At 37.6% G+C, this 14,323-nt stretch overlaps 1 protein-coding gene across 1 annotated transcript in view; it reads right to left on the reverse strand.

The window, feature by feature from the left end:
- Positions 1 to 338: 338 nt before the first annotated feature.
- The window catches only part of USP34 (ubiquitin specific peptidase 34), a 117,151-nt gene continuing 103,166 nt past the window's right edge, over positions 339 to 14,323 (reverse strand). Inside the window, exons 69-80 of the mRNA XM_010007152.1 lie at positions 13,601 to 13,758; positions 12,318 to 12,396; positions 9,059 to 9,185; positions 8,607 to 8,714; positions 7,463 to 7,567; positions 7,214 to 7,338; positions 4,952 to 5,075; positions 3,249 to 3,328; positions 2,679 to 2,819; positions 2,407 to 2,553; positions 1,926 to 2,085; positions 339 to 1,628 (exon numbers count right to left, since the gene is read on the reverse strand). Coding sequence (XP_010005454.1) covers positions 1,018 to 1,628; positions 1,926 to 2,085; positions 2,407 to 2,553; positions 2,679 to 2,819; positions 3,249 to 3,328; positions 4,952 to 5,075; positions 7,214 to 7,338; positions 7,463 to 7,567; positions 8,607 to 8,714; positions 9,059 to 9,185; positions 12,318 to 12,396; positions 13,601 to 13,758 — 1,965 coding nt within the window. The 3' untranslated portion in view covers positions 339 to 1,017. The remainder of the gene's footprint in view (positions 1,629 to 1,925; positions 2,086 to 2,406; positions 2,554 to 2,678; positions 2,820 to 3,248; positions 3,329 to 4,951; positions 5,076 to 7,213; positions 7,339 to 7,462; positions 7,568 to 8,606; positions 8,715 to 9,058; positions 9,186 to 12,317; positions 12,397 to 13,600; positions 13,759 to 14,323) is intronic.

A 14,323-nucleotide genomic window follows, 5' to 3' on the forward strand; every position in this document is an offset into this window, starting at 1 on the left:
TGGAGCAGGCCCCAGGGCAGCACAGGTAGAGGGGGGAAAAAAGGAAGGAAGTCTGCAAATGGCACAGGAGAAAAGTAGGGCTAACACAGGTTAAAATTAGGGAAATTAAAAGTTCCACCAGTTTCTGACACAAGTGCATTTTCTCACATTATGTGCAAAACCAAAAACAACCACCAGTCCCTCTAACTGTGCGACTGAACATGCAAAGTAAACCAGAAAAGGACCAACATTTACATCAGTTATATACATTGGGTCATCATTTCTCTCTGCAGCTGTTTAATTTTTGAAGTTGTCTTTGATGAGAAATCCAAAGACTGAAGCAACGTATTATAAACAAATGAAAAGTCATCACAATCAGTTTAATGAAGTGCACAGAATAGCAATTGATCATGTCAATAAAAATAAAACAATTAATTTTACATCAAGTGTGCTTTATTTCCTCCACAGGTATTCTGTTAAATAAAGCACCATATATATACTGCCAGGCCACAGCTAAAGAGGATTCTTTACAGAATCAAATTTCTTGTGGTTGTTTAGTATACAAGTAAACTTAATTTTGATAATAAGAACCACAGCGATCTGAGGCAATCTGCCTCTATTATAAGGTACAAAACTGGCACAGAGGACACCATATTATACACAGTAAAAATGCCATAAGTTTAAATTACATCATACAGGGCAAGGAGGCCCTGTTCTCCCAGACAGCCATATTAAATGAAAGCCACTACAGTGAACTCTTAATTACATAAAACATATCCATTATCTGATTGCCCTTTAAGAAAGTGTACGGTAGATGCAAAACAAAAAAAAAAAAGGGAGGAAAAAAAGGAAAGAAAGAAAAGAAAAATCTGAGTTCTGCCTGACCAAGAATTAAGCATATAAATCTATCTTGCCATTCAAGCAGAGAGCACTGGACGAACTGAAGCACAAAACAGAAATAAGCAAAACTTATACAAAGAGCATTTGGGGAAGGAGGAAAAAAAAAAGGACTTAAAAGCAGACATGCTCCATCTAATGTCAAGAAGCAGCTTGGTTTCCTTTTCCAGATATCCTTGTGACCACGTGAATCATTGACTCAATGGTCCTACACAGGATGTCTAAAATGTCATGCTGCTGCATGTGACTAAAAAGTCCTCTGGAATGGCCACAACTGATTGATAAACTAGTTTCAGGGTCCTGGGATGGTAAGGCTTGACCATCACAGCTCCTCAAATCTGCGAGGTCAGATAAAACTGACGAAATCGATGTGGAAGGAAACTCCGAGTCCTCCTCAGGTCCAATGGCATCCTTGGAAGTCTGCAGGTCTTTAAATTCTTTGCATTCTTCAAATTTACCGTTTCCTGGCTGCTCTTCCGTGTGCTGTGACCGCGTTGCTAACATTATGTCTTCTGAAAATGAAGATGGGACTTCCATTCTGTACTCTTTGACAGAACTGTTCTCAGGGGAAGGAGGATCTTGCTCAGTGCCTGGGTCAATGATGGAAGAGTCCCGTGTCTCATTATCTGAAGTGCTTGTTGGTGTCAGCGCCTCCCGGGGTTCTGTTTTTGAATCACTGATGCAGCTGTCTACAGTGTGCTCCTCATCGCTGCTGACCCTCCTTCTCTTTACAGGAGTAGCTCCTTCATCATCTGCAAGGAAAAGGAAAACTTGCTTAGGAAAACATGTGTTCATGCCATACATCCAAGTAACAGGCCTTTCACATTATTATCCTTTTCCATATTAAACACTACTTCAATAAATACTACTTTGCTTATAGCAGATCCATGTGCTGCCCAGAATTTTAGCTCCATAGTAAAATATTTCTTGTGTAGTGTTGAGGTTTGGAGCCAAGAAGTGGCCCACCTTTAGTGGTGAGGAAACAATGCATTGAGTTAGTTGTGTAAAACCTTAGAATTGGTAGAGAGACACTCTTATAGAAGACACACCTTTAGTTTTTCTTTCTTTGGCTTCTTGCTCTTGTAGTGAGTTCCTCTGTTGCTGACAGGCTCTACATTTGTTTAAAAGCTCTTGCAACGTTGGAACCAGGGCTGAATTGAGCTGTTTGGGAGTGTGCACTGACAGCAGCAAGGCAAGTGCTCGGAGGTCCTAAAAACACATCAGCAAGGTAATGTAACCAGCCTTATTTCACACTCTGATTTAGTAAACCCTACACACAAGACAGATTTGTGGTATAAGCAGAGGCTTCAACATGTTCTGACCATCAAAAAGATCAAATTCTGAATATATTTACGAACAGCCAGCAAAGGCAGCCTCCCATGCTCTCACCAAGGAGTCCAGCTTACAAAATAGAGCTAACAATGGTCACCTCTTTAATTAGAACCTGGCACATGGCACTGAGGAGTCTCCACAGAAAATAAGCTGGCTCCAAAGTGATGCTGATACTTGAATGGCTTAGGAAAGACTCACCCCATTTAAAGTAGAGCTTGCTTTGGAAATTTCAACTCTCTGGTTGCTGAAGTCAGATTCTAGGCTTTGATACTGGTTTATTAGATTTGTAATTAGAGTATTGATTAAGTTGGCACAGTTTGCTTCAGAAAACACCTGCCCTTGTACCTGTGAAAAGAATACATTCCTTTTTAAACCACAAAAAACAGAAGTGTGGAAACAGTATCCTGAACTGAAACAGCATATATGACTGAGTTTCTTGAATTAGAAATTACTGCTAATAGATGACCTACCTTTAGAAGAAAATGGGTCAGAAAGGTGTACACAATGTTGTTGTTAAGAAAGGTCCTTTCATCCATCAGAATACATTTTATATATTCTGCAAAAACTGGATCTTCACAGAGGAGCTTTACGCAGTTCTTTGACATGACAGACTGGTGGAGAGAGAGAAGGCAGCACAGTCAGCACAGGCGTACGGCACTGCTGTGCTGTTGTTTGCAGCTGCTGTCTTACCTGGAGACATCCAGCCAGGCCCACTCATGTTCTTAATTTATACTGGACAACTCTTACTGATAAAAATACTTCAGGTCTGTCAGGTATCAGTAAATTGTACAAATTAATTACAGTCAATTATTATTTCACATTTTCTTGTTAGGAAGTTGATTCCATAGGAATGCAAGTCTATCACCATCAATATGGATGAGAAGGGCTGGCATCAACTTGCGAGCCACCTACAGCGTCCTGTATTTTCAGTGATTAACCAACACCTACTAGTTACACTTTACAGGTTAATTTCTGTTTCACATTCATTGTATTTTGCCTCTACTTCCATTCTGTTAATTCTCCAACCCACTGGCTCTTACCTGAGTCTGACAAAGCTCAGTCCAAAGCTTGGGGAATAATGCAAGATGGAGTGGTAAGCCTTCATACGCAACTAGGACACCTGAAATTTCATGAGAAAATAAGTTACTGTATGAGAATTTTGTTGGAGATAATTCCTGATAAAAGTAGTACCAAGGTGCCCTGTCATTTTATAAGAACACATGCTATCTTTTTTTAATCAGAAAGACCTATAATTTATAGTTTTTACAGTATGTTTAATAAATACATATATCCCTTCAGCTTTTCTGTAAAATGTAACAAAACTGAAGAGCTGGCTTTAGTTCTGGGTTTGTAATCAGGTTGTTATATTGCTGTTGCATTTTCAGCCGGTCAGCTACAGTACTTAAGGGCTTTAAATACCTTTTCTTAAAAACAGCATATAATTTTAAAAGGGTGATCTTCACTATTAACACAAACACCATTGTTTCCTAAGACCATGATAGAGATGGACTGAGCAAAAGCAAACAATACACATTCCAGTACACTTTAACACAACTTGTAGTACATGAATAATGCCAGCACTACAATCATAAGAGCAGGAGAAACAACGAGCAAACAGGTGATTCAGGGGATGAAAAGAACACTCCATTATCATGTTAAATTTTGTATAGTTTTATTTGTCTAGAAGTGGTATTAAATCATAGCTGGGTAGCCAGCTCCTATGGGCAGAGAAAACAGGAAAACAAGCAGCTCCTGTCAGAAGGTGGGTCACTCTGCTTCAGATAGCTAAGAATCAGAAGAGAAATTTCTCTTGAAAGGAATCTACAACTCTCCACTGACTACAGAGGAAAATCTGTCTATATGTCTGACTTTTAGAGAACTGATGGGAGAAAGGGAGTTGGCTCCCAGCCTGTGCATCCCTGTAATAACTGCCTGTGTGACACGGAGGTTTTTGCATCTGCATGTACCACACTGGGTAACTTGGCTTATCCTAGCATCCGTAGTGCAAGACAAAATTTTTTAAACCCCGCAACGTGCCTCTGGAGTAGCACATGGGGCAATTCAAGGTGGGGAGCAGCCGAATCAGACAGATAAAGCCAGCAATGTACAGCAAAGCCTTGCACACACACATAAATAAATAGGTTACATTATAACATAAATAAATGCAAATACTGGAGATATCTACTGGCAGAGCTGAACTAGTACAAACTACAAGACTGAAAGGTCATAAACTTAATTAATTGTGATGGTTCCTAAAACTATGAAGTAAAATAAACCTGGGTTGGTAACAACACAACCAATGCTGACTGAGGCTGGCTGGCTGGCCCTGTATGCACCTGGGCAGATTGTCAATTCATGGCCTTGTCAGAGGTGCTGAGGGCTCAGGATCTGACCCAAAGCCATTTAAACTGCCAAAAAAAGAAATGAAAAACCAGATCAACCGAAAAAACCTTAAGTGAGTGCTGTATTAAACTCAAGATGTGCAAGGAGACTGAGATCTTATTGATTGCCTCAGCTCCCTTCCCGACATGTTGAAGCATGACAAGTCCTGTGACAGACAGAGCCACATAATACACATTGTGCCGTTTTATGAGTAAAAATAATTTCTAGAATTATTAATGTAGCATGTTTCACAAGCTCTGCTTTTTCTGAAAGTGTTTGAATATAAAACTTAGGGGAGAAACACTCAACTCACAGTTATCTTAGAAAAAAAATCCTTAGACTGTATAACATTTGTACTTACTCATTTTAACTAAAGTTTCAGTAAACTTTTCACAGTTGATTGCAACTCGACATAACAGGTGGATGAACTGATGATAGGAGAAGAAGTAGTCTAGCAGCATGCGATCGTAAACATCATCTTTGCCCTGAAGATTCAAGAGAGCTTAATTTAAACTACATAGGCAACTGGACAGCAACCAGAGTTCCTAAGCATCGAACTTAATGTTACTGCACTTCTTGCCCTAAAATGTTTCATCAATTATTACAGGGAAACATGATGGGAATTTCCAGGTCTAACCCAGCCCAGCTGTCTCTCCTCACCAAGCCCACGGCAAGCACAACAGTGAGGTCAGAGGAGGGATGGCAAAGGCAATTCCCCCACCAGTACAAACTTCTACTGCAAGTTTCTGAATCAACAGACTGAGAAGACACAAAGCCACGAATACCACATCTTGAAGATGACAAGAAAAGAACACAGTCATTTTATATCATATACAGATACCTAGATATATATATAAACTACTGCTTTTTAAATAATAATTTGTCAGTTATGATCTGTAGCAGTCAGAATTTTCTCCAGACTGAGCTTCACAAGTTTTCAACACAATATTTTCAGGAATGTCTCAAACCAAATGATAAATATATGCCAAGGGTTTTGTGTGCCAGTATTTTAATGTATTTTGGACGTATACCCTGGAAATGGTATAAGCTTCTGTAGACCAGATAACCAAAAGGAAATCTCAAAAACTCGAGCAAACAAATGCAATCTTATACAAGACAAATGAATGAAAAATAAGCATGCAAAACCACAGGGAAATGTAATAGTGGATGTGGCTTTAGAGGTTTAAAAACCTTCTGGTTCCTAATGTATATAATTCATTCTCAAGTGTAAAATACTGTGCCATGTAATATGGCGACTTTTTTGTTCAAATATTTACATTATTTAGTGTCACATCTATTACCTCTGCATACATGAGAGAAGAAACTACTACAGGTGATTTCTGGCTCTACACAATTTTTGAAGAACTTTGGTTATACAGTAAATTTGATGGTGCACAAATAGACAAAGCGTCATTTTGAAAGCTTTAAAAAAGAAGGGCTACTTACCCTACAGTAACCGTGCTTCTTCGAAATGTGTTGCCCACACAGATTCCCATCTACGTGCACACAGGCCCCATGTGCAGGAGCTTGGATTCTTTCTGAATAGCAGTGTCCACTGGGGCTGTGCCTGCACCCAGTGTGTCCTTGCGACCACTGTACCTGAGGGCATAAGGGGTATGGCGGCTTCAACCACCACTCAATTCCTTCACCAATAAGAATCTCCTATGACAGGATTTGGAGTTAGCACAGGAGGAGGACCACAGAATCTGTGTGGACAAAGCATCTTGAAGAACCACAGTTACTGTACAGCAAGTAACCAGTTTGCCTTCTTCAAATGATTGTCCATACATATTCCTTTCCGGGTGGGATTCATCTTACCTGACTTTTGCTATCTAAAATCTAGTCGTTTCCATATTCCCTGCAGTCAGTGGAGAGACCCTTCCATAGGAAAAGTCACCTCATCTGCACTCACATTTCTAGGACAGGAAGGAGTGTAATTATCTCCTTCCAAGCAAAACTACTTATCACCATTAACCATAGGAAGAGTCAGACCTTTTAGATAGGCAAAGTTACGTGAGCTGAATCCCACCTTTGCTGCACCTGTAATAATGGGACGTGGCAAGTGACTACGAAGTAGCCCCAGGTGGCATCCCATCAGGAAGCCCAGAGAGGGGAAAAAGGAAAGTGAAAGACTTAAAACCCTAGACAGTATTTCTGTCTTGGTGCTGGTATTTTACCCAAACAAATAGCACGTTATGCCTCAGCCCTGGTGGAATGGACTCTAATGAAACCTGAAGGATCTACTTAGCTGTCTGGTAATAAATCTTAACATCCTTTGAAACCCATTTGGACAATCCATGGGCAGTTCCTGAATTTTCTTTATAAATGCTACAAACAGACTGAAGATCATAAAAAATGTGTGCTGTGTTTTTTTCCTGGTTACAAGGTTCAAACCCTTATCATGTCTGGAATATGGAGCTTTGTATCACCAAGGGCAGGGAAATGGTGCTTCTGGAGTGCACATCTAGAATGGAGTATATGAGGACAACACATCTTGAAGAAGAATTATGCTTTGTTTATAAAGAAAACATAAATGCATTATGCTACTGGATTCTTGTAATACTTGTATAAAAACAGAAAAACAATAGAGAAGTAGCTATTTTAAGACCATCCATTTACATACCTTGCTGGCTTCCACCATGGTAGGCAAGAGGCACATATTAAGTTCAGGGCGTGGAGGGCGAATATTGCTTTTTCCCCCTATTAATTTCAAATTTTCACGACATGGAAAATAAGGTCCAAGAGACACTGTAGTATAAGTTAGGATAAAATAGGGATATATTAAAAAGGTCAATATTTGACATCAGCAAGGAACACGATACAGTAATAACAGTGTAAGAGAACTTCAAAATACAATCACTGAAATACCTACTTGGGATATTACTGTGGTGGTATGTACAATGATTGTGCTGTAGAAATGGAACCAGAGTATGTAGGAAATCATGAGGACTTAAAAGTACAAGCTCCTTGAGGACATCTACAAACAAAAAGTTGTTTTTGCTATTACATATTGTTATTTCTTAACAGCAAACAGTTTAACTTAAGGCTCATGCATTTGCAAACTCTCTTTCTTATCACTTCTGCTGCACTTAGTGTGCACTGGGGGGGTGCCTCTACTGTGAATAGCACATGAACACCCCTGAACCAGCCAAGATTCCCTTCACCGCTGCCACTGGGAGAAAACCTGCTCGGTAGTAGATCAACCACCAGTGAGAGGGTGCCAGCTTGCAGAAAGTAGAAGCTCGATAAAATTACCCTTTTCCTTCTTCTTAAACATAGCGGGTTTGACGCCTGGAAAATGTCAACCAGCAGCAGTCAGGAGGACAATGAGACAGGCACTCAAAATAAGGGGAAAATGCACTCAAATCACACAAAAAAAAGGTAATTTGGACACAGTTTTAGGCCTTCATCAGCATGCGTAAAAATGCAGATTGTATCCTTTACATATCATTTAAAAAAATAAAATAGAAGAACTTCTTAAAATAAGTCTTCTAATGCAAGAAAGACAATTATATATATATAACGTCTATGCTTAAAAGCAAATCCATTTAATTCCACAAGATACTTTTATTATTATACTTTGCAGTAATGGATCATAAAAATGAACACTAAAAGCTGTTACTTGGACTAACTTGGTCACCATGCATCCTCCTGAGTGGAGCATGTGTTAGTACTTGAATTTCAGAGTAAGATTAGGGACTTGATTCTAAACTCACTGACACCTGAACTCAGGAGTTATTCCTTGATCATGCCCCTTATCGGGTAGCAAACTGGTCTCTCAAAATAAAGGCTGACTTTTTGCACACAGTCTGCATGCTTGGGAAAGTAGAAATACTAGTATTAACCTGACAAAAACAGATTTACAATAGGAACAAGAGCAGTATTTACGTATTGACAATAGTTATATAAACAACCCCCACCTACAGAGCACCTAATAAGCATTCACACTTGCAAAAACAGAGTTTAAATTTCAAAGCAGGAAACTGTGTCTGGGCAGTTACACTGATAGAACTTACCAATACAAGTGTTCCTAAGTTCTGGAGGGCTGTAGGAATTTAGCAGAGTTAAGAGCTTGTGGGCAAATTCAATTCGCTCCTGCCACTGAATGAGAGCTTGCTTCACATCTGCAAATGCAACAGCCATAGAAATCTGGTCAGGTGACTTCTCAAAAGCTCATTAAATAAAGCACTGAATTTGACTGCTGAAGAATCTCTTTTTCCTCTAGCATGATTGTAATCAATCTAGAGAACTTTTACATCTCACTGGTCTAATGCTATTAACTTTATCTAGTTTCACATTTTGTCAATAAATAATTTAATAAGTAACCACTTAGTAACTGTTAGTAATCATACCTCCTACTACATGGGAAGTTTTTAAACACAGATAATAAGCAAGATAAAATACAAAGGTTTTAGTCATAAAAATTAACAGCGAACAGGCATAATCCTTTGGAGAGTTATAATCAAACCTTTTCTTTGAAGATATGGACGTGTTGACTTAAGAACTGAGAGGAAAATAGACAGAAGTTCTACCAGGTCTCCAGTCACATGGCAAGCTGTGGCCTCATGGTACATCATGTGCAACGTGTTAAAGGACTATAGAGAGAAAGAAAGGCCACAACTTTAATGTTGCCAAATCAACACACTTGTTATCATTTATATTTCTGTCCTACAGATACCACTTTTTACAAGCTCAAACAAGATGTATAAAAAAATATTGCACTAGACGTCATCCCAAAATTACTCAACGACATAAATAAATCTGTATACAAGATTAGAATAGTTTTATACTAATAGGTTAAAATAAATTAATTAATAAATAAAAAGGAGGTGGGGGAAAGGGACAGAAAGGGAGAAGGAAAGAGAGTGAACAAATGAGTGACCAAGTTCTGTAACAATCAAATGTAACTGCTGAACTGGACATCGAGTTCTGGTAACAATGACCAACAAGTAGTCAGTCTTGTTTGGGGGGTTAAAGTGAATCTTGCCTTTGACCAAAAAGCTGATTTTTGTTCTCACGTAACCCAAAAACTAGAATCCTAATTAATTTTTATCAGGTGCATGTCAGAGAGAAATTTGTGAAGTTTATTGTAACATTAACCCCTCTACAAGTAGCTACCACCCATCTCAACTCAAGAAATGAGCACTTTTGTGAGCACATCCAATACAGGCTACAGAGAGAGATATTTAAAAACAGCCTTAATTTGTTTTTAAGGTAAAGCTTTATATAAGTGGCTGAAAATAACTACAAAGTTTTCACATTTACCTAAAACCTAATAAATAAAGCATAAATTGAGACACAGTATTTTTATACATCTGTAATCCTGATCTTTCTGTGTCAACACACAAAGTGACATTATAGATGCAGAAAGACAAGACATTGGTATGTGACTTATTTAAAGTGAGTGCAACAGAGCACTGGAACAGGCTGCCCAGGAAAGTTGTTGAAGTCCCCTTCCCTGGAGATACTTAGATCTGCCTGGATGCAGTCCTGAGTAACGTGCTTTAGGGGATCCTGCTTTATGGGGGGGTTGGACTAGATGATCATTAGAGGTCCTTTCCAGCGCTGACAGTTCTGTGATTCCGTGAATTTGGGGAAAAAACCTAAGATTAATATAGATGCTAGTCATTTTTCAAAATGCTGCTTAAGGACATAAGCTATATGACTGTACAGCAGATGAATTGCTTCTCCTTTTATAACTAAAATACCTTCTGGGGATCTGTGATTTATAGAAATATAGGGAAGGAAAAGCAACTCATCTCCAAACTGCAAAAAACCCTAGCACAAGAAATTATATTCAATCTGCTGGGATAATTTTCAAGCTAAAGAAACAGAAATCTCATTCCCTGTAATGCCAAATCTTGATATGCCATTTTTATATTCTAGTGAAGATAAAAGACACATGGCTAACCCTGCTTAGTGGAAAACTTCTTTGGGTGTAACAACTGCTTGACGCAGGCATTTTTCACCATGCAAAGCACTTCCAGTGAACAAAAGAAACTATGAGGTAATTATAGTTTCTGGTAATTTCAAGATGCAAAGCAACTCATCTAGAAAATGAACATTTTAGTTTTATCTAATGTCTACTAATGTTTTATTTAGGACAAATTATCTTACCCATTAGTTATAAACTTCAATAACCATTGTTAGAATGAAACAAGGTTAACTAAGCTGTTAAACAAGGTGTTTTAATACAGATGCATGTATGTATCTTAGTCTACTTATGAATTCCACATATGAATAAAGTTATAGCTCAGTTCCTAACATTCCAGCCCCAGTGTACTGAATGTAAGCTAACTGACTGTAGTAAATCAAAAGGCTGACATTTGTAGCAAGCTCATAAAATCTGTTTTCAAACAATACAGCAGTGTCTTAATTTTTATTTTTCCAACTGATTTTGTAATTTCAGCTTTTTGTATCACATTTTGTCCTAGGAAATACAAACCAGTGGCATAAAAAAAAGAGATTTTTTTTATATAAACCATATAAAAATGGGGGATGAAATCCATCTCAAAGCATCATCCAAGTCCATCCACATGCCTTAAGGCAGACTAAATATCTTTATATCCTTGACAGATATTTGCTCAAAGTCCTCCTGATGACTTCCAGTTACGCTGGCTGACACCTTCAGAAGCCATTTATTCCTGTATCCCATTTACTGTACCAGCTACAGCTACCTCCTCTCCACTTGTCTTGAATCATGGATTTTCACCACTTTGTTACAGCTCCCTGAATACACCATTCTACATATGCCAAGAATGAACTGCATCACATTTTTTTACACTTCCTCCAACACATCCAGACAATCTTGATCTTCATTCTTGTTCTCCAAAGGATGTAGCGTCCTTCCCCACTGTGCACTGCCATTTAATAAACACATATTCTAATCCATCAACTCAATAATGGAAGTGTTGAATGGAATCCAACATCTTACAACCATTTTGAGAAGGAGAAAACAAGATAAACATTGTACATGCCCTTTTTCAGTCACCTAGTATCTCCCTGATCTTAAAAAAGCAGCCACTACCAATTCTGAGCTTTTCCAGCAACATCTTTTAGGCTTTTCCTACATTACTGCAGAAGAGTACAAGCGGATCTGTACAGTGAAGCCGTTGGTGGGCAGATGTTTAACATCCAAACTATATCCATGTAAGGGCTGTGTTATTAGGTTTTTTTTTTCCCCCTCTCTATTTTGAACTAACTCTGGTCTGGTCTCATGGACCAAATATCCATTTACAACTGGAATACACTGTATGTGCTCCAAAAATGCATTCTGGGTTTAGTTTCATTGCAAAGAAATCTAGTTTGTGTGTTCTTAGACTGCTCCTTCTTGCAAATGAAAGCTCAACAGGTAGGAGAGAAAGGGAGAACTGCCTCAGAGGTGCCTCAGAGAAGTGCTCAGAAATGTTAATCACAATTGCATCTGAGTATCCTTTAAGTTACTTCTGTATTTTAATCTGTTGCTGTAACATTTCTTAGCTAATAATAATTGTGTGACTGTGCTCACCATCCACTCACTGTTATCTCTAATGAAGAGAATGACACCAAAATAGCATAAACTCACTCCTCTCAACATCATTTGTTTGTGGCTTTCCCTCTGTCTTGAGAAGCAGGCAGACATTTTCCTGATTATCTTTTTACTACTAAAGAAATCTTATTGAAGACAACAGGGAAGGACTTGATAAGTAAGTGAGATGTTTATTGTAATTAAATAACAAAGTATTTACCTCAGTCATCAGAATCAATCCTCTGTTAAACACAACAAGAAGTCTGTCTTCATCAGATTCTAGTAATATTCTGAAGGCACTAGGAAAAAAATCCAAACATTAAGAACCCTGAAAATTACCTATAATCTTTTCATAATTCATGCAAATGCCTAAAAATGTTAAGCTCATAACGCATTTTGGAAAATAATCACAGAAGAACAAAAACCCCACAAAATAACATAATTATTCTCTTTACTTTTTCCCAAATTTCATTTAAAAATTTCTCTGATGTTAACTTCCTTTATGTTAACTTTATGTTATCAAAAGCAATTTATAAACAAGCTCTACATAAATATTTCCCAAATAATGTCAGCAAAAATGACAAAAACTGAGAAGAATAATGTACTTCAAAAGACAGAACTTTATGCTTGTCAAAATGTTTAAATATATTCAGTAAGCAAATGCTTGGACTTTTAAATGTATAAAAACATTTGTATCAGAACATTTTATGCTTACAGCAGGATAGAAAATAAATGATGATGGACAACTAATGAATCATTCCTCTCAATGCAGCAATTCTTCCAGAGCATTTGGAAAAATATCACTGTGCTCTATGGAATCCCTTCAGGTAACACAGGCCATTGCTCCCTGTCACAAGTGTATTTTAGGTGCATTTCAAACCCCAATACCTGACCTACATACACAGGCAACTTCTAGTTATACTGAAAATAGCCAAGCTACAGGTTCTGATGTACTACTAAGATAGACTAGACATGAAAAATTATTTGAAGATATGATACAATAAAACCGTCCCAGAGGCAGTATTTCTAAAAACCATTTCTGCCCAAGAATAACAAATGTCAGGAACAGCAGCTGAAATTGCTACTTTGCCAATCTTAGCCTACCATGGTAGGCTAAGAATGGAATTTCAGGTTAAATGATGAATTAGAACATTGATTTGGTTTTAGTTTTTTTCCAAGGGCTCAATTTTTTTTTATTTTTTTATTTTTAATCCTGACAACATACATATTGGTTTACACCTGTTTATTGTAAAATCTTTACCTAGTTTCTGAATTTTTAGATGAAGAATCATTCTAAAATAAATGACATTCACAAACAATGTTTTTTGAAAACAGTTGTAACTTTCTGCTTGCTCACTTCTGAATAAAAGTATCCACGAAGATACTTTTCAAAAAGAGTATCAAAATAAACCCACTAATTTTTATTATACTTCACGTTTGGTGAAATATAGCTCTTATTAAAACATGATTCATTATTACACTACAACTTCACTCCTAATCTACCTTATTAAAGTAGTCCAGCAGGACCTTCCATCCAAGCAGCGCAGGTAACAGCTTATGGTTGTTTTCTTAAACTGCTTGATGTCTTCTATCTCTTCCTCTCTCATGTCTGGCCTCTGGGCTACAAACAGTTGCATGAGGTTAAACAGCTCTTCTACAGCCTAAAACACACAAAGAATTGTAGGTTAGAGCAATGTCTCTCAGTATGTTATGGTTTATATCTTCTTATTTGTATTACTTATCCTGTATTGCTTCACTAAGTAATATACAAAAAAATATGTGTAAGCAAATTTATATGGGAATACATTTTTAAGCATTATACAAAGTTATAAAAATCAGCGGAAATGGAAATAATTTTAACCTTAAATGATTAAAACAAAGCAGTTCTTAAAATCTAACATTTTGACATAGAAGTTGTGGATATTCCTTATTTATCTTCAATGCAGTTTGCTTTTAGCCTTTACTATTTATTGCACAGGTTAGGGTCCAGATATTTAAGATAACGCTTATGATCCTTAACTGGATGCTTTTAAGTCTCCTGACAGCACAACTCGTTGTTACATACAAGAGAAACAGAAAACAATCTGGAAATCCTGCTCCATGTGACTATACTGGCTTTCCCTGAGGAATAGAGGCTCATCTTCTGCAGCATGGGTAAGTGCATTGTCTGATGATTTTACATTGTAAGTAACAAAATTCAGAAAGCTGCTTGTGCTAAAACTCACT

This window comes from Chaetura pelagica, unplaced genomic scaffold (genome assembly GCF_000747805.2).
Source record: "Chaetura pelagica isolate M959 unplaced genomic scaffold, ChaPel_1.0 scaffold111, whole genome shotgun sequence".
NCBI classification, from domain to species: domain Eukaryota; kingdom Metazoa; phylum Chordata; class Aves; order Apodiformes; family Apodidae; genus Chaetura; species Chaetura pelagica.